We start from the raw sequence: 21,275 nt of genomic DNA on the forward strand, positions 1-21,275 counted from the left end.
TAAAAGCCAAAGATTAATTTGCATACTTTGCTGGTTCAGGTGTACATGAAAATCCCATGGCACTATTTGAGTTTTCTAATGGTGTCCTGTCAACATTTCTTCCTCAAACAACACCACCAAAACCAGTAACTGATCATTAATTTAATTGTTGTTTGTGGAATATTGATGTGTGCAGAATGGCAGCTTGCTTAAGCCACTGCACTTCAAAGTCGTTCATTGTATGTGAATTGCTTTGAGATGTTTGTGAGACATGTTGCAAGATGTTACATAAATGCAAGTCTATCTTTTGTTATGACAGAAGTTCAATAATGTGTGCTGGTTTCTGTTTATTCTCTTTTTCTAATTCCGCCCGCATTTGATAAGACCGGAGAATCTAAAGCACAAAGCAAGCCCAAAGCCGCTTTTGAAACCTTGCCAGACTATTTGCAGACCTTACTTGATATCTGGAAGGCCAGAGTAGGGTGAGACTGAGCTCCACTTAGGCAGGCAAAAGGCTTAGCCATTTGCGGACCAGACATAATAGACCATGTTATCACCAGGATGTTCTGTTCATACTTTATACCACTTTTGGATCGAGGCAGCAAGTGAAAATCTCATTTCAAGAGAGCTCCACTGATGTCTTGGGCAGATCTATTGTCTAAAGGGGGCACCGGAAAGTTAAAATTGAACAAGATTACAAAGCAAATTCAAACTATTTGTGCATTTAGACATTCAGAAATATTTTTCTTCATTCTTCAGGATGTGGGCATGGTTGGCATTTATTGCCAGTCCCTAGTTGTTGCCTTTCAAAAGGTAATGGTATGCTTTCTTGAGTCGCTGCAGTCTGTGTGGTGAAGGCACTACCACAATGCTGTTTGGTAGGGAGTTCCAGGATATAGATTTTGCTAAATAGGGTGGATGTAAAATAGATTTAGTTCCCTCCCATGTTAATTTTTGTTATTTGGTGATCTGGTTTAATCTCTCATTTGATCTTTAAATTGGGCTCTATGACTGCAGTGTGAATTTAGCTTATTCCCTGATCTGGGCTGAGTTACAATCTAGGATGTGTCAATTGGCCTCTAACTGGGCGAGCGAGAGAACTCCACTGTGGTGCCACCCATGTTATGATTTTTAAAAAAACATTGTGAAAATGCGGCTTTGTAATTCTCAAATTTACAGCCATGGAGTCTTGTTAAAACTTAGCTTTTTGAAATCTCTGGTAGCTGCTGTTTCTACTAGAAGGTTTGGGTCCCCTTTAAGTGAATTTCCTTATATGACTGAATATCAAGATTATATCCCTGTCATTGGTCCTGGGTTTGCCAGGCCTTTTCTGATTATCAGATGCAACAAATGACGTCCAATTTTATTGACCAGTTCGGCTTCAACGATGAGGAGTTTGCTGATCAGGAGGACATAGTGAAGTAAGTATGCCTTGTTTGAAACTGGTTTAAATAGCTTGATTTGGGTGGCTACCTATGGATCTTTATGCAGTAGCATGAAATTTGTTGAAATGGAAATATGTAAATAATTGGGGTGAAATTGGTACTATCCTTCTGTTTTCCCTTTCTATTTTACTGCTTGTACAGCAATCTTCCATTGGGTATGTTGAAGCTTTAATTTTTAACAATCCTACATGTTTTGAAAACTGCTTTGGTGCTTTGGGCTTTTTTTTTCCTTCTTTGGGAACAGAACTTAGTTCTGTCTAGCATGCAATGCACAGCTGATATATTTTAATCTTGTGCTTGAAACTTCAAATCATGAATCTCTGGTTCTGCATTTATTTTGGTTTACTAAGATAACAGGAACACGGTATGGGGTGTCCAACTTTGCGCAGCTGGGTGCTGGATACACATGTCCAAACCAGTAACTAGGCTGCATTGATTATACAGAAATGTGAGCCCCCGTGCACAGAAAATCCAAACACCCCAATGTGCAAACATTCTCATCTTTACAAAATTGAGATCAATTATCTTTCTTCCGCCCCCCCCCCCCCAAAAAAAAAGCCCTCATACAAAAAATTATTCAAGCACCCTCCTTTTCCTCCATCCTATCCTCCACTTTCCCATAAGCTTGAAAACTGGGAACCTCTAGCATCTGCTCTATAAACGCTCATGCCTGGAGGACTGGTAAAGGCATTTTCCTAATTGGTGAAAAAAGGCTTTCCTTGATTGGTAAATTTAGACAGGTGGAAGGTCCTTTTACAGATCTTCAGGCCTCAGAGGTTTAACGGACTGGGGATGAAGCTGAGCTGAAGTTGAAACCAGCTTTGTGCACAAAGATGAAAGCAACTAGCAGAGGCCTTGTGTGTTGGACATCCCTGTTGTGTATTAAATTAAACAATTCAGATCAACATTCTTGATTATTGATTAGTAAATTTTAAAATCTGACCTCAATTGGTCCTAATAGAAATATTGCTGAATTATTCATGAATTGTGGTTAATTAACTCTTGATATCTCCTCTGATTTTCATAGTAACTTCTAGGTACATAAAATGTAAGATGTGCATAATGCTTTTGGCTCAAATGCCCAAACTGTATAACTGTAGTTCAGCTTTCAGCTGCACTAGCTTATAATCATTTTCATTTTCACACTTTAAAAACAAAATTAGCTATGCCTCATTCATTTAACCTCAATAGAATGTAGCTGACCCAATATATGGGGGAAATGGTCTGGTGCATGGTCCCTCAAAGGGAATTGAATCTTGAGCAGTCACTTCATATTGCTTTTCTCCACTCTGTAATTCTCGGCTTTATACTGTACCATTGTTCCTTCTGTACCATCATCAACAGGACCTCTCCAACAACAACACCAGAAAAGTCTTAATAGTGGTCGGGCATACACTTGTTTCAAATCTTCCCTGTGATCCCTGGATTTGTAGAGAGACAGTTGTATTAAAGTTCTTTTGGGCTTTAAGAGTTCACTGTAAAATTTTAATCTGAGGTTCGAGTGCCATACTTCAACATTTTAAGTTGCATCCTACTAAGGCCATCTTCAGACAGATCTAATGGTAAATGCTGATCAGGGTTATCTCCTGGCATTAAAATATTGCATTGCTGCTGACTCAATTGCTTGACTCCCATAGCAACTCTGTTGTCTTATCAGATGCAGCGTAAGTAAATGTGTAAAGACATACTTAATTATGTCATTTACATCTCCCTGCAGTTGAGCAGCCCACTGATGCTTAGTGTCCATGTCCAGACATATAGCAATGCCCACTTGAATGAAATATTGAAGAGTTGTCTCAGCCTATTGAAATGTACGCTAATGATTGCTCTGTTTAAGAAGAGTAAAGAGGTGAAAAATTGGAAGGAAGTTTGTACTGATTTAGAGTAAAACCATGATTTTTTTAGTCAACACGAGACCCTGTCCCATTTTTCTATTGGTGTGCGAATTTTGTACAAATTTCCTGTATAATGCAGAGCTTCTTTCTTTATCCCCAACCTAGTAAGTATAGTTTATTTTAGAACTTGTTTCCGTGTCTTTTTACTTTGGGTCTGCATCTATTGACTGGCCATGAGTGCTGGACATAGCTGTACTTACTACTTTATTTCCCCTGCCTTATGGGGAAATGTCACAGCCTATACTTGCCACCTTCCTGTGGTACATTAGTGAATCCTTTGTTAAACAGAGCTGTGGACTGCAACCTTAATCTTCCCAATCCATAAATATTTGCATTAGCGTTAAACATTTAGTGCCACTTCAACCGTGCTCAATTATTTTCCCACACTATATATCGTTCCTTGCCTAGGAAGGCTAACCCTTGAGATTTCTGCCACTGTTACATTTGAACCTATCACAACAGGTATGCAAAAGCACTGATGAGTGATTTATTTCCTTCTCTTGTAATAATATACCTCCCTGAAATATCTCTAAGATGGAGAACTCAGTATGTGGCAAACTGTATGAACATGTCTCATTTTGGGGGGCAGAGTGCAGGAAGTTACTGTCCAAATATTTGTTCAAAAATTATTGGACTTAGTTCTAATGTAGATGCCTGCCTTTTGTACAAATCTGATTTTGTTTCAATTAAGAGATGCTGTTCCAGGTTTAGTAACACAGGAATTTTGTTCTCCATGGTTTATCTTAGCACAGAAAATTCTGTCCTTTTTGACACCCCCCCCCTGCCCCCACATGATTGAGGGCAGGAGTGAAATGCCTGAAATGATGGACCACAAACTTGGGGCTTGGACAATGTTACTGGAAATTCCCTCCCTAATTAATTTGCAAGGAGAACTTTCACCAGGAGGAAATTCTAATGTTCTCCTGATAGATTTCAGTCAGTGGTCTCTCCATTAAAGCCAACTGACTCAAGGTCTTATAAAAGTGTCTGATATGTGACCTCTAAAACCCTGGCTGCATAGAAGCTCAAATGTCACTTGCATGAAACAAACTTTTACGGTGGTCCTTATTTAAAGCACCAGTTTCAGTCACAGCTCTCAAATGACCTGGAACTAGAATTAACACTGGTTTTTTTCAGCGATGCTGTTCTCTCCCTGCTGAAGTCTTTAAGGACTTTCTTGTTAAACTTTTAATTTTGTCCCAATCTCGAGAAACGTTGAGTTTGGACTTGCCTTCGGAGTATTTATGGAGTCATCTTGGTCAGTGTTCAGCTATGGCTTTTGATGCTGACAATGTTTGCTGCACAGACTGATTTTTTTTTGTCGCGTCTTGCTGAATTTTAATTGAAATTCCTAAACAATGGGAAGGAATAGGTGAGAACCTGCTTTTTGGCTCACCTGCATATGCAGCAATTCCTCAAATATAATGGCCATATGACATCCATTTTGGATATATCCTTTACTTGCTATTCTTGAAGTTTGATTGTGGTTCTTCCTTGGATATTGAAGTTACTTACCTGCCAGATCTTTTCTGTATTCAAGTTCCATCTTCCCAATGGTCTGCCATAGATTCTGTTCCAAAGTTCATAAATCGATTTCCTAGCAGTGGGCAAAGTTTAGAGCCCTTTTTACTTCTGTTACAGACTTCTCAGTGATAGTCCAAGTACAAACAGAGTATGATCTGTTACCTGTAAAGGGAAGAACCTTGTACCCCTAGAGGAAATTGAATAATTGGACATAAACCGATGTATTCAATGACTGAGAACCTAAGCCCTTGTGAAAAGATGTTTCCACTGCTGGATAATATATAAACTCATGAACTATTTCAACAATATGCTGTTGATTCTTGTTATGATTCGGGCCGTTAAAGTATAATTTTCTCTTCCCACAGTTGTACAGTGCTTCCTGTGAATGGAAGGGTACATCTTGCGTTTTCTGCCTGTGCAGAGGTTTAACGCAGCCCGGGTCTAACAATTAGCTTAATTGAGGTAAACTCCTATTGCACTTTACGTGGACTTGATCTAATGTATTTTTCTATCTCCTCAGAAAATGGAATATTGCCACATAAATTCATAAGCTGGCAAACTAAAATATTTTCAAATTCAAATATGAGCATCCTAATTAAGCAAATAGTATAAAATATTTGTTTTAAATTTTTTTTAACCTGGATTTGAAGTTTGTTTTATACATACCAGAGGTTTCTGTATCTTGCCACAAGTCTGCACCTAAAAAAAAACTTGGAGAATTGTCCTTTTGGTAGTTTAACTCCGTGTCCAACTTTTTATCATCTTGGGTGTATACCATGAAGCTTTAAGAGGCCGTATGAAGTTTTAATGAATGTTCACGTTAATTTGAATGCACAGTCTATTGCTAATTAAGTAATTTTTACCCAAAATTTGAAGAGCAATGTAAATAAACCACAGGAGCTACTTTTTTGCCCAATTTCAGTTTGAATTAAGATTATTCAAGTTGAACTTTTAATTAAGAGTAGACTATAATCTCAAGTTGCAGAAACTAACAAATCTGCTCTGATTAAGTTTCAGCCATCAGTGAGGCAACAGCACTAAAAAGAAAAAGTTATTCCAAACCTCCAGCTTCACAAAATTCAAACAGGGTAAACCAGCAAATGAGAGATCTAAGCACAAAAAGGATAGAGTTGCCTGTCTTTCAAGGACTGAGATGGTTAAGGCTTGGGGTGTTGCAGGTGGCCTTAGGGATGCATTTTGGACGCACATGTTTTGAATCTCATAGTCCCATCAAAACACCTTGCCTCAAAATTTGGTTGGCAAGCACTGATCTCGCCCTTGCAGCAAAAAAATTTCCATCTTATCAATCTAATTTTCCTTTTAAAGATGGGCTTGAAGCTAAACATTGTCAATATCAACACTAATACATAATTAAAAAGGTCGTTAGTTGGATGGACAAAATATGTCTCAATTCCAGGATACAGTTAATAAAGATGCAGTACGATTAATGTGCTTTTACAAAGGAAGCACTATAGAATTTTATACAAGGCATTGCACATTTTTATGGATGTAGCAGCACCAAATGTTGACTAATCTTTAGGCATTAGTCCCACTTGGGTCAGTGCCGATTTCAGTAATGCATATCGTTTAAGAAAATGTATTTTGTTTTTCTTGTAAGTTAAATTGGTCATCTGCATCATGCCCATCATGTTGGCATTGTTTTTTTCTCATTGGTTAAGTGTCTATCGTGCACTCTCCCTCTTTTCTAATTGACTTTCTACTTTTGTTATTCAGCTATAATGTGTGCCTATTTATCCCCACAATTTGAAATTTTCCCACCATAGAAGATCTACGCAATCACATTCCAGAAAAAGAATTCCAAGATACAGCCACGATGACAGTTTTTTTTTTTTACCCACCCCACTTTATTCCCATAAAGCTAAATACTAATATATAAATTTGGCTCCCAACTGTTCCACAAGCTGCCAAAGCAACCAACTGGGCCTCTTAGTAACGTGGTCTGCTTACTGTATGATCACCATCATGACCAGTTGATTATTCAGTTTTAGAGGCCCATTGTAAGGGCCTCAACAATCAGTCAAGACCTGAGAGAAAAGACAGATCTGGACATAAGTATAATTTGCATGCTGTGGCCACTTCACTTGCACATCATATCTATGTTGGTGTGTTCGTCTGGAGATTAGTTCAATCTCGTATTCATCTACTAATGGTTTTGGTCAGTTGAGTCCAAGCCAGTACTGACAAAATGACAAACTTCAGGAATGGGGTGCAAGCCCTCTATATAAAGAACTGTAACTGCAGCACAAGTAATTACCTAGAGAGAAGACTGCTGACACGGGACAATATAGTGAGAACTATTAAATACTGCAAACGAGGGAAAGAGAAATACAGATGAGAAAAAAAGTAAAGTACTAAGAATATTAAATGATCCATAACAGATACAGGAGAGAGACATTGTTTAGCCAACTTGGCAATATCAGCATTCACTGTTCGAGGGATATATGAACCTTAGAATTTATTTTGATGGGACGAGCCTGAAGTTTGACAAGCTGTTAAAAATTGACATTGATTCTGATTTGCATGTGCACAGAAGTAAGCTTCTGATGAACAAGCTTTATTTCAACAGTGCTGCTTGGCTATGGGGAGAAAAGAGAGACACTAGTATTTTGGGAGAAGGTAGAAGGAGAAAGACTAGTGAGTAAAGGGTAGAAAGATCTTGAAGAAAAAAAGGAGATAGACCCTCTTTAAATTAAAAGAGAAAGGGATTCTTGAGAAAGTGACTAAGGAAGGGCAGTCAGAGAAATAGACCTCGTTAGGGAAGAAAACTTGTACGGTAGGGGAAAAGGAGCAGATTTGGTAAGGGCAAGAAGATCTAGGGGTGGATCTAAAGGGAATGGAGAGCCTGTGGAGATGGGAAGGGGAAAGAGGAACTAACCCTATTATAAGGACAAAGGAGCACCTGTGACTTTGCTTGAAGCAGAATGGTCAATTGCTGTTGAGGCGTTGGGCGGCTCACATTATCAAATAGAAAATCCTCTGACTCACTGAAATGCCACAGAAGCTGAAGTAGTATATATTGATCATAACCAAATTTACCAAGATCAAAGGTTACTGGTTGCAGTGCCAAGGCATCTAGTACGTAATTTGCACTTCCATCCCATTGCATTACTTAATTACTTAAAGCAAAAAAAGGCTATCTTGTTCCCACTGTGTCAACCTTTTGGGTTCAAGGAAAAGACTTTGGGCTAGAATTTCGCCGACTGCAAGCGGGTTTTGGTGTGATTTGACCCTCCGCGGGGCAAACCCAGTCGGCGGGATCCTCGGGCACCTTTTGCGGCGGTGCTTCCATGTAATGCCGGTGATTGCGTTACCATCGTAATTTCGGCACACTCCACCACACCCAGAATACCTACAGGGTCAAACCTGCGGTGTAGCCCTGCCAGCAGTGGTAAGTATGCAGACTTGCAAAAATGGTAAGTTAAAGTTTTTATATTTTAATAATTTTTCAGCGATTTAGGTAAGGGTTGTGAATTTTTTTGCTTTTTTTTTTTGCTTTCCACCCTCCCAAGGCGCCTATCGGCCTCTGACTAATGTTGCCAAAACTCGCGGTTTGCGCCGTGAATTGTCGTGCAATGCCGAGTTTACCAGAAATAAAGGCTGAAATTTAGGCCTAACAATGGTAGTGCCTAGACATCCTTGATTACAAATCACTCCATGGACTTGCCTCTCCCTATCTCTAATCTTTTTCAGCCTCACAATCCCACAAGATATCTGCGCTCCTCAAATTCTGGCCTCTTCAACATCCCTCATTATAACTGCTCAACCATCGGTGGATGGGCCTTCAGCTGCCTGGGCCCTAAGCTCTGGAACTCCATCTCTAAACCTCTCTGCCTCTACCTCATTTCTCCTTTTAAGACACTCGTTAAAACCTACTTCTTTAAACAAGCTTTTGATCATCTGCCTCCATTTCTTCTGTGGCTCGGTGTCAAATTTATCTGTCAGTAACACTGTTGTGAAGAGCCTTGGGACATTTTACTACGTTAAAGGCGCTGTATAAATAAAAGTAATTATTATTATTACTCCATGAAGACATCATTTCTCAGCTCTGTTAGAGCTGGTTCTCTTGATAACTGCGTCCACTGACTTTGAAAGTTTATTTTGAGACTTTCTATGGATGGTGGTGCTTTTGAGAGAGACACTTAACTGTAGGTCTTTGATCTTCAATGGTGGATATCTTACACACCAAAAATATTCACTCAAAAGGCATGTGAACAAATGAACTGTTTTAGTAGTTTCAAAGCAACTCTTGTAAAATTATTTATTGCGACATTCTTGCTTATTTTCAGCATTTATTTGCAATGACAGCATGAGCTTCATTGGAGTTCATCTGGCACTCATCACAACCTTCCACCTGCACTTAATGGCAAGCACAAAAAAAAGAGCATGCTCAGTTTCGGCATGTTGCATCAAACTTGAGTGTTAAAGCCATCATATTTTATGTCAGACTTGGATTGAGGCATTCTCTTTTTTAAGTGAAAATTAAATTGGATTTATTTTAAAAACTTATCTATCTTGCTAAAAACTGAAACTTGTATAAACCTAGATTGTTTCAATTAGTGCCGAAACATTAGACAATTCCATGATGCAAAAATGCATTGCCAAATGCACTATAGAATATCTTGCATACTGGAAAATTGATAATCAAATTGAGCAAGAAGTCATTTCATTCTTGTTTCAGCCACCTTTTGACGCAGTATCGTGTCACTGTAGACTGCCATTTATTAGTTGGTTGTGTGGAAAAATTCTCATACCTTTTTTGAGCACTATTTTCTGGACGTGGCTTCCAAAGAAAACTCCTGTTCGTCAATCCTTGAGGTGGGCCTAATCTTCAAAAGATTTGTAGTCCGTCCTTTTTTTGCACCGTTGATACAATCCTGGTATTTGGAAGATAAATGATTTAAGTTTCCTTCGATTGCCTTCCTTGTTCTTTGAATGCAGCTTATTCTTTACGCAAGTTCTTATCGTCCTCCTTCATCACCATTTCTTACCTGGAGTTAATTTTGATATTTTTAGTTTGCTGGCTGCTTTGACCCGTTGTCCCCATCCTATTCGTGCTTGGATCTGACCCCAACTGTGAAGCGCCTTGGTATGTTTAATCAAGTTAATGGTGCTATATAAATGGAGGTATTATGTAAGAGTAACTTGCACCGTAGGCTGCCTCTGAAAAGAACTTGGGTTTGGTCTGCTGGCAGGCCTTTTATACTTTGAGAACAGAAAAGACACCTATGGAGTATAAATTCCATGTGATGCTCTAACTTGTGGACAGTAGGCCTATACTATCATATGTGGTCGACAAACTACATTCAAAGAATGATGATACAGAAGGTAGGTAATTTATTTAGATATTTTATTTCTAACCCGACATCTAAAATATCTCTAAGTAATATTTGTTTAAGTTTTATGTTTGCTGTTGAAGCCTAAAATGTCTGCCGAAAAATAAGTTACTTGGTTTTTCTCATTGTACATAATGCAAAATGCAAGCAGTAGTAAAGAATTACTTTGTAATATTTGTATGAACTGACATGGATCAATTACAGGTTTTCTTGTGCCTTTTATTAACTGATAAACTTGGGTAACTTCTCAATTAGCATTTTAAAGGTGCTCTGTACCAAGACAGAAACTGTATATGATAACTGTATTCTTTATAAAACCACTTAGTTCACATTGCTTAGTCAGTTTAGTATTGTAACTAAAGTATTGTAACCCAAGACAACATTTTGAATCATTTGCAGCGTTCCCTTCGAAAGAATTGCTGATATCAACTTTTCATTGAATACAAATGAGAGTGTAAGTATTTTCTCTTTGTTACATTTGGGAGGGTGTATGTTGTGGACAACAATTTGGGCAAGAAGAAATTGCAAAATATTGCCACCAATGTTTTAAGGTCTTCTGAAACCCAGTGAATAGCTGAGCCATGCAAAGCAGGAAGGCTCCAAATTTGATTTATCTCTGGTGAACTAGCTGATCTCATCCAGGTTAGGCTGTAGGAACGCTGTAATTGTCCGCATCTGTGTTAGATAGCAGAGCTGCATCAAATGGAAGTACAGAACTATATTGAAATATTTCACCTCCAGATTTCTCTGCTGTAACTTTGTACACTAGTAGCAACATGGCACTGTTCATAGAATAGTACAGCACAGAAGGAGTACATTCAGCTCATTGAGTCTGCGTCAGCTCCTTCGAAGAGTAATCCAGTTAGTCCCACTCCCATGCTCTTTCCTTATATTCCTGGAATTTATCCAATTGTCCTTTGAAAGCTACTATTGAATCTGTATCCACTATCTACCACCCTATCAGGTAGTGCATTCTAAATCTGACCACTAGTTAAGTTTAAAAAAAAAAAGTGTTTCCTCATGTTGCCTCTGGTTCTTTTGCCAATCACCTTAAATCTGTGACCACTGATTCGTGACCCTTCGGCCATTGAAAACAGTTTCTCTTTATTTACTCTACCTCAACCTTTCATGATTTTAAACATCCCTATTGAATCTCCTCTTGGCCTTCTCTGCTCCAAGGAGAACAATCCCAGCTTCCCCAGTCTATCCACGTAACTGTAATCCCTCATCCCTGGTACCATTCTAGTAAATCTCTTCTGTACCCTCTCCAAAGCCTCCACTTCCTTTCTAAAGTGTGGTGACCAGAAATAGCCACAATACTCCAGCTGGGGCTAAAAGTGTTTTATATAGGTTAATCATAACTTCCTGGCTTTTCTACTCTATGCCTCTATTTAGAAAGTCAAGGATCCCATCTGCTTTATTAACTGCTTTGTTAACCTGTCTTACCACCTTCAAAGATTTGTACTTAAGCATCCCCAGGTGTCTCTTCTTGCAGCGACTAAAATTGTACCATTTAACTTGTATACCTCAGCCTTCCTAACAAAATGTATTACCTCACACTTTTCTGCCATGTATCCGCCCATTCCACCAGCCTATCTATGTCCTCATGAAGCCTATTGCTATATTCCTCACTGTTTACTACTTCCAAATTTTGTCATCTACAAATTTCAAAATTGTGCCCTGTACCCCCAAGTCTAAGTCATGAATGTATATCAAAAACAGCAGTGATCCTAGTACTGAACATTGAACTCTACTGTATACCTCCCTCCAGTCTGAAAGATAGCCATTCACCAACTCTTTTCTATCCCTTAGCCAATTTTGTATCCATGCTGCTACTACCTCTTTTATCCAATGGGCTTCAATTTTGCCAACAAGCCTAATATGTGGTACTTATCAAACGCCTTTTGAAAGTCCATATACATAATATAACTGCATTGCCTTCATCCACCCACACTGTTGCCTCATCAAAAACTCAATCAAGTTAGTCAAACACATTTGCCCTTTACAAATCGTGCTGTCTCTCATTTATTAGTCCATGCTTATCCAAGTGGCTGTTAATTTTCTCCTGGATTATTGTTTCTAAAAGCTTCCCCACCACCAGTTGACTGGCCTGAAATTGCCAGGTTTATCCATCTCCCCTTTTTGAACAGGTGTATAACATTTGCAATCCTCCAGTCATTTGGAAACATGCTTGTATCTAAGGAGGATTGGAAGATTTTGGCCAGCATCTCCACAATTTACATCCTTCCCTCAGCAACCTAGGATGCATCCCATCTGGACTGGGTGACTTACCTACTTTAAGTACTGCCAGCCTTCCTAGTACCTCCTCTTTATCTATTTTTTTAATCTCATCCAGTATTCCGGCAACCTCCCTGTTTACCATAGTGTTGGCAAAGTCCTCTTCCTTGGTAAACATTGATGCAAAGTACTTATTTAGTACCTTAGCCATGCCTTCTGCTCCACCAATAGATCTCCATTTTTGTCCATAATCACCCCCACTGCTTGACAGACAGCCCTTTTACTGTTCATATGCCTATAGAAGACTTTTTGGAATCCCTTTTAGGTTAGCCATGAAGTGAGGATGACTGCTGGGAGATGGGTTTCTAAGTGAAAGATTAACACTTGCAAGTTTTTTTTATGTTGGATCCAATAAGTGATAGACCATTGGCTTAAATAAATACCTATATCTCAAAGAAATTACCTATTGAATCAGTTCACGAGAATATGTTTTCATGCTCTGTTCAGTAGACCCTAGGGAGCACCAGTCATTAGAGTTTGATATCTTTTTTGTATTTGTTAACTTACGTTAATGTGTGTTCTGAAATTGAAGCACTATTTTCTTTTGGAAGTTGGGATAGTGTGTTCCCAGGAGTGTGTAAATATTTGCAGGTGACTCTCCCACGCGTGTACACACGCATCTTTGTGCTTTTTTTTTCCTCTTCACTTAATTTGTATGAAGGATTCAGTTTAGGTTTGAAATAGTGGCTGGTTTGTTGCATTTTGGAATCTTAAATTAAAATAATTTAAATTGAATTTTATCCTGTTGGGAACTTCTGACATTTTTCCATCTTGGTCCAGGCTAATGTAGCTCTATTTGAGGCCTGCTGTAAAGAGAGGATTCAGCAATTTGATGACAGCGGTTCTGATGAAGATGATATTTGGGATGAAAAGGATGTAACTTTTGCACAAGATACACAAAATCGACACCGGTAAGTTGGCGTGTGGCGATAACCTAACTTTTTGGTAAAAAGACAGAAATCATTCATTAGTAGATTTCCTGCTAATTTAACAGCATGGTTTCTAGTGATTGGGACTTGAAATGCATTTGAATCCATTATTGCCGTTTAACTGCATTGATATCTCAGCGATCTCTCCTTCCCTTCAACAAGGCCAAGTATTTGTGTTGGCTCTCTTTTGATGGCATTCAACCGTTTCACTCCCTTTCCTGCCCATTCATTCGGTCTGTTCTCATCCCCCTCTCTCCCCACCTCCCCGCTCCCTTCCCCCTCTTCCTCCCTCACCCGCCCCCTTTCCCTCTCTTCCCCTCTCACCCTCCCCTTCCTCCTCTTCCTCCCTCAACCCCTTCCCCCTTGCCTTGAATTGATTCAGCTAATCCCAAGAAATACAAGTCTTAAAGCTATTTTGATAGTTAAATCAGAATTTACTACAACTTTATTTTCTATTTTGTGCAGAAGTTCGGGTAGCACAGACAGTGAAGAAAGCACAGATTCTGAAGATGAAGATGGGGATAAAAGGAATAATTCATTTGAGCCCAGTAGTGCCAATCCAGATGATAGAATGGAAGTAGATATAAATGATGGCAAGTAGTGATTGTAATGCAACCCTTTGCATTTTGGTGAAAAATATTTGAGGAAAGCTCTTAACTACAGTTGCTCTTAAAGGCCCCACGTTTCCACACGATAAAAAACGGGCGCCCCTTCGAGCTGGGCGCCCGTTTTTCGCGCCGGAAAAAAAACGCGCGATTCTGGAGCGCTCTGCAACTCCATGTCTGCTTGGCGTGGCGCCCAGGGGGGCGGAGCCTACCACTCGCGCCGATTTTGTAAGTGGGAGGGGGCGGGTACCATTTAAATTAGTTTTTTTCCTGCCGGCAATCCTGCGCGTGCGCGTTGGAGCGTTCGCGCACGCGCAGTGTGAAGGAAACATTGGCACTCGGCCATTTTTGTAGTTCTTTGTAGCTGTTTAATTTTTGAAAATTTTTTTAATAAAAGTACATTGCCATCAGCACTGAGGCTTCTTACAGCAGTGAGAAGGCTGCAGGAAGCCTCAAAGTTGAGGCAGCCGTTTCCCTCCCCCTGCCCCGCCCGCCGTCGGGAACGGCTTCTTCCTCACCCCCCCTCCCCCCCCGCGGGAATGAACTGCTGCCTCCTCCCCCCTCCCCCTCTCTTCCCCCCCATGGGAACGAACGGCTTCCTCCGCCTTCCCCCCCCCCCCCCTGCGGGAACAAACGGCTGCCTCAACTTATGAGGCTTCCTGCAGCATTCTCCCTGGCTGAAGCACTTTGACACAGGTAGGAAGATGGTTTATTTAATCTTTTCTTTGCTTATAAATTTTTATTCAGGTTGAATTTATTTGTATAATATTTGTATAAGTATAAATAAGGATTTATTATATAATTTAATGACTTCCCTTTCCCCCCCCCCCCCCCCCCCCCACCTCATTCCGGACGCCTAATTTGTAACCTGCGCCTGATTTTTTAATGTGTAGACAAGGTTTTTTCAGGCCTACAAAAATCTTCACTTGCTCCATTCTAAGTTAGTTTGGAGTACGTTTTCACTGTGGAAACTTTGAAATCAGGCGTCAGTGGTTGGACACACCCCCTTTTGAAGAAAAAATTCTGTTCCAAAGTGAAACTGTTCTAACTGACGAGAACTGCAGAAAAAAAAATGTGGAGAATTGCGATTTCTAAGTCCGTTCTCCACCAGTTGCTCCTAAAAAATCAGGCGCAAATCATGTGGAAACTTGGGCCCATAATTCTTAAATTAAGTACTCAGTTTGTGCCATGGAGATCTTTTAATATAACTTCTTGTCTTTCGTCATTGTATTCCATAGCAAGGTTATTTCAGTTTGAATACAATGTGCGTTTTTTCTCAACCCTTGAGGATTTGTTGGTTGAAGAAAGTGTTTTTTTTACCAAATATCAGTATCAATCATTCCCTGGTGTACTGGTTATGTACACTTTAGAACCTCTGGGACACTATGTAAATGCACTCTGTAGTCTCAACTATGATGGCATTTTTCATTTTATGTTGGACCTCTGCTGTTTTGTGCCTATTATTCTAAATTTGTGTTAAGTTCTAGCTACAGGAAAGGACATAATGAGGACATAGTAAGCATAGGTTAGATTTAGATGTTGTAACAAACATTGTTGCCATTAAACTATTAAAATGCAACTTTAGTGACTCTGGGTAAAATGCATTGGAACATTCCAATGTACTGCCTTGAAACATTCCAGGTCTGTACCAAGTTAGCAGATCTCAGCCAAAATGATGGTAGGGGTGATCGGGAGCGGATGGAATCCCTGCTGAGGCACTAAAGTATGCCGGAGAGGCGTTATTGGCATGAATGCATGACCTCATCTGGAAGGAGGAGAGTATGCCTGGAGATCTCAAAGATGCAGTAATCGTGACCATCTTTAAAAAAGGGGACAAGTCTGACTGCGGCAACTACAGAGGAATCTCTTATCAGCCACTGGGAAGATCATTGCTAGAATCCTTCTCAACCGTCTTCTCCCTGTGGTGGCTGAGCTCCTTCCGGAGTCACAGTGTGGATTCCGTCCATTACGGGGTACAATGGACATGATCTTTACAGCGTGACAACTGCAAGAGAAATGCAGTGGACAGCACCAACCCTTGTACATGGCCGCCTTTGACCTTACAAAGGCCTTTGACACTCTTAACCGTGGGGTCTATGGAGCATCCTCCTCGGTTTCTGCTGCCCCTGAAAGATTGTCGCCATCCTCCGCCTGCTCCACAACGACATGCAAGCCATGATCCTGACCAATGTATCCACCACAGACCCAATCCACGTCTGGAACGGGGTCAAGCAGGGTTGTGTCATCGCGCCAACCCGCTTCTCGATCTTCCTTGCTGCAATGCTCCACCTCACACTCAACAAGCTCCCCGCTGGAGTGGAACTAAACTACAGAACCAGTGGGAACCTGTTCAACCTTCGTCATCTCCAGGCCAGATCCAAGACCGTCCCACCCTCTGTCGTCCAGCCATAGTACGCGGACGGCACTTGCATCTGCTCGCAGTCAGAGGCTGAACTCCGTCATAGTCAACATCTTCACCGAGGCATACGAAAGCATGGGCCTTACACTAAACATCCGTAAGACAAAGGTCCTCCACCAACCTGACCCCGCCACACAGCACTGCCCCCCAGTCATCAAGATGCACAGCGTGGCCCTGGACAATGTGGACCACTTTCCATAACTCTGGATGGAGCCTGTTCTCAGCAAGGGCAGACATCATCGACGAGGTTCAACACCGCCTCCAGTGCGCCAGCGCAACCTTTGGCTGCTTGAAGAAGAGTGTGTTTGAAGATCAGGCCCTCAAATCTGGCTCCAAGCTTATGGCCTACAGGGCTGTAGTGATACCCGCTCTCCTGTATGGAACAGACGTGGACCATATACAGTCGACGGCTCAAATTGCTGGAGAAATACCACCAATGACGTCTCCGCAAGATCCTGCAAATCCCCTGGGAGGACAAGCGCACCAACGTTGGTGTCCTCGATCAGGCCAACATCCCCAGCATCGAAGCACTTACCACACTCAACCAGCTCTGTTGGGCGGGCTACATTGTTCGCATGCCTAATACAAGATTCCCAAAGCAAGCGCTCTACTTGGAACTCCTACCCGGCAAACGAGCCAAAGGTGGGCAGAGGAAATGTTTCAAGGACACCCTCATAGCCGCCTTGATAAAATGCAACATCTGACACCCAAGAGTCTCTGGCCAAAGACCACCCTAAGTGGAGGAAGAGCATCTGAGAAGGGTGCTGAGCACCTTGATTCTCGTCGGCGAGAGCAAACCGAAAGCAAGCAGAAGGAGCGTGTGGCAAACCAGACTCCCCACCCACCCTTTCCTTCAATGACTGTCCCATCTGTGACCGAGACTGTAATTCCCGTACAGGACTGTTCAGTCACCTAAGAATTCACTTTGAGTGGAAGCAAGTCGTGATTTCGAGGGACTGCCGATGATGAGGGATTAATCAATTGGATTTAGTATTATTAGTTCTGATTGTATCATGACCCTTGCTGGAAATATGTATGTGTATGTAAGAACAAGATTAGGCTTGACTGTGATGGCTCCTATAATCCTCATCAGAGGCAGTCCCTCGGAATCAAGGAAGACTTGCTTCCACTCTTGACATGAGTCCTTAAGTGGCTGTACAGTCCAATACGAAAATCACAGTCTCTATCAGAGGTGGGACAGATAGTCGTTGAAGGAAGGGGTGGGTGGGACTGGTTTGCCGCACGCTCTTTCCGCTGCCTGTGCTTGATTTCTGCACGCTCTCGGCGACGAGACTCGAGGAGCTCAGCGCTCTCCCAATGCACTTCCTCCACTTAGGGCAGTCTTTGGCCAGGGACTCCTAGGTGTCATTGGGGATGTTGCACTTTTATCAGGGAGGCTTTGAGGGTGTCCTTGTAATGTTTCCGCTGCCCACCTTTGGCTCATTTGCCGTGAAGGAGTTCTGAGTAGAGCGCTTGCTTTGGGAGTCTTGTGTCTGGCGTGCGAACTATATGGCCTGTCCAGCGAAGCTGATCAAGTGTGGTCAGTGCTTCAATGCTGGGGATGTTGGCCTAGTCGTGGACGCTAACATTGGTGCGTCTGTCCTCCCAGGGAATTTGTAATCCCCTATAATCATAAACCTGCTAAATCACATGATGAACTATTGGCACTTATGCCAAGTACTGGAGACCTTGATAACCCTCCCCACTGCCAGAGGGGAGAATTAGTGTATTGACTACTTGTGTTAACATAGCATTGATAGAGGCCTCTGGCACAGTTGCCTGTCTCCATTTGTTAGACAATGGGGTATGGGGGTAAATTCGGAGGTTGTTAGAGAAATAAGTTATAAAATAGGAAGCTAAGGAATGAACAACAATTAGAACTGTTAAAGTATATTAACTATAATTTGAAAAGACTGTATTTCCCAGAACTACCCAAAGGTTTTATTCACTGAGACACACGAGCACCTTTTTTTATGCATGAATTAAAGACCATGATTATCATGGATTGTTTTGTTACAGTAAAACATTGCAAATTGTTTTACAGCCCCAGGATGGACAGCAAACTTTGAAGTGCCTATGGAAACTGCAAATGTAACTGCAGCAAATTCTAGTGAACCTACTTTGTGGAGTTCAGGCGATCCAGCATCACAGGAAACTGGATGGGCTACATTTTCTGATTTTTCATCTCAATTAAGGTAATATTTATTCTGTACATTCCCAAAAAATGTCCTGTTGCGCTTTGTAATCGTGGTTATTAATACTCCCCTCCAATCTACTATTGGAGGCCGATCATTAAGCACCAGTCCTGGAACTCCCTCCAATAGTATTTTACCACATTACTTCTTTCCAGGCTTTAGGATCATCTTAAAACCATATCTCTGATATTGCCATTGGTCTCTTGCCCGCACACCAATTACCTTTCCTTTAGTGCGTAATGTAATATTTATTGTAAGACATTATACCTCGTGCACCAAGATTTTGTCCAACCTACCTGGTGCTATTAAAATAAATGTTTTGTGTTACATTGCATACCGTGTTTCTTGAAATTGCTGCTACCCTCCGCTGTCAAAGAATGTTTCAAAATAAGCTCTTGACTACATTGGAGTAGGGAACGATCATCTGATCAAAATAACATCAAGGTTGAAGACGTTTTAGCTCCGTAAGCTCCAGTGACTGATCCAAAACCAACTGTTAAAGAATCTGTACCCTAATTAATGTGACTTAAAACCCAAAAGGAGTGAGGCTCCTATCTTGCACCACTCCCCTCGAGTCGGGTTGAGATGCAAAAACGGTACCATAAGTGTAATCTTAAAGGGCACCTAATGTTTTTCTCTCTCCTCTTCCTCTCCTTGCACTAACATTCTGTGAATCTCTTCCCATGGGAGACAATATTTTAGGTGAGAAAATAGAAATTGCCCCACTTAAAAGAAAAAAGTGCATCAAGGCATGCAGTTTCAAATGTTGTCATGGCCATTATATGGTTAACAGATTCATGTCCGTAATGTTACATGTGTAAAGGAGTATGCATTTGGTAAATATTGCACTATTGTATCAAGGAGTAAGTTGAAATAAACCAAATATTTTTCCTTTCAGTTCAAATGATCCTTTAAGAAGTAGCTCCCCAGTTGATATGGAAACCAGTTCTGACCCAGTGGATCCCCATCACAATAGTGTAACAGCACGTCCTGAAGGTAATCTTCCTCCTTGCTTGTCACAGATGTTTAATTGATAAAAAAATGTTATAGAAAAAGCTGTATGAAAAACTTATCTATAAACTGAAAACTACTGTGACTGAATAATTATAATGTAATATGCAAATCAGCCTGTTTGAAATTGGCATTCTACATCGATTCAGTGCGGAGAAAAGCAAAGCTGGAATTGGGCAGCAAAAAAGTAGAAAGTGAATTTGGAAGACAGAGGAAACAAGGGCTGGGAAATATACAGTGAGAGTTTGGAATCACTAAATGGTATATACTTCAATGCAAAGAGTATAGGCAATAAGCTGATGAGCTGAGAGCACAGATAGACACTTGGGAATATAATATTATAGCTATTACTGAGACATGGCTGAAAGAAGGGCAGGTATGGCAGCTCAACATTCTTGGTTACAGGGTTTTCAGACAGGATAGAGAAGGGATAAAAAAGGAGGGGGGGTTGCAGTATTAATTAAAGAAATAATTACAGCTCTGAGAAGGGATGATATGTTGGGGTCATCAAACGAGGCCATATGGGTTGAATTGACGAAGAAACAAGAGGCAATCACACTACAGGAAGTGTACTATAGATCCCCCAAGCAGTCAGAGGGAGATAGAACAAATTGCTGCGAAGTGCAAAACCAATAGAGCTGTAATCGTGGGGGATTTCAACTACCCTCTTATTAACTGGGGAAAAAGTAGTGTGAATGGTACAGAGGATGCGGAATTCCTAAAATGCATTCAGGAGAACTTCTTTAGCCAGTATGTAACAAGCCCAACAAGGGTGGGAGCAGTTCTGGACTTGGTTTTGGGGAATGAAGGGGGTATCAGTGGGAGAGCATTTTAGTGCCAGTGATCATAATTCAGTAAGATTTAGGGTAGTTATGGAAAAGGACAAAGGTGGACCAGGGGAAAAAAAGGTTCTTAATTGGGGTAAAGCCAATTTTGCTGAGCTTGAGGTAGGATTTGGCCAAAGTGGACTGGAAACGGCTACTTGATAAATCACTGTCAGAGCAGTGGGAGGTGTTCAAGGAGGAGATTCTGAGGGTACAGAGCAAGTATATTCCCTCAAAGAAAAAGGGTGGAGCGAACAAATCTGGAGGCCCCTGGATGTCAAGGGACATACAGGGTACGATAAGGAGAAAAAAGGGAAGCTTATGACGGATACCAAGAACTCAGTATTGCAGAAATGCTAGAGGAGTATAAGAAGTGCAGGGGTGCAATTAAAAAAGATATCAGGAAAGCAAAGAGAGAGCATGAAAGAATGTTGACAAGTAAAATCAGGGAAAACCCAGAGGATAACTAGAGCAAGAGGATAACTAGAGAAAGAGTGGGGCCTATTAGAGACCATAAAGGAAATCTGTGTGGAGGCAGAAGTCATGGTTATGATTCTTAATGAATACTTTGCATCTGTTTTCACAAAAGAGAGGGGCGATGCAGTCATTGCAATGAAGGAAAAGGAGTGTGAAATATTAGACAAGATAAACATAGTGAGAGAGGAAGTGTTAAGGGGCTTAGCAGCTTTGAAAGTGGATAAATCCCCAGGCCCTGATTAAAAACATGGGATACATTTCAAGGGAAGCAAAATAGGAGATAGCAGAGCCTCTGACCATCATTTTCCAGTTCTCTCTGG

The 21,275-nt window shown here is 41.0% G+C and overlaps 1 protein-coding gene across 5 annotated transcripts in view; it reads left to right on the top strand.

The window, feature by feature from the left end:
* Positions 1 to 21,275, top strand: part of ppp6r3 (protein phosphatase 6, regulatory subunit 3) — a 150,468-nt gene that overhangs the window by 93,163 nt on the left and 36,030 nt on the right. For 3 of the 5 annotated variants that reach the window (XM_070899622.1, XM_070899623.1, XM_070899625.1), the window contains exons 15-20: positions 1,303 to 1,400; positions 10,597 to 10,651; positions 13,276 to 13,406; positions 13,890 to 14,017; positions 18,493 to 18,643; positions 19,542 to 19,639. In XM_070899622.1, the coding sequence (XP_070755723.1) occupies positions 1,303 to 1,400; positions 10,597 to 10,651; positions 13,276 to 13,406; positions 13,890 to 14,017; positions 18,493 to 18,643; positions 19,542 to 19,639 (661 nt within the window). The remainder of the gene's footprint in view (positions 1 to 1,302; positions 1,401 to 10,596; positions 10,652 to 13,275; positions 13,407 to 13,889; positions 14,018 to 18,492; positions 18,644 to 19,541; positions 19,640 to 21,275) is intronic. The other 2 variants (XM_070899624.1, XM_070899626.1) reach the window with 2 other exon arrangements.

This window comes from Pristiophorus japonicus, chromosome 14 (assembly GCF_044704955.1).
Source record: "Pristiophorus japonicus isolate sPriJap1 chromosome 14, sPriJap1.hap1, whole genome shotgun sequence".
Lineage (NCBI taxonomy): Eukaryota > Metazoa > Chordata > Chondrichthyes > Pristiophoridae > Pristiophorus > Pristiophorus japonicus.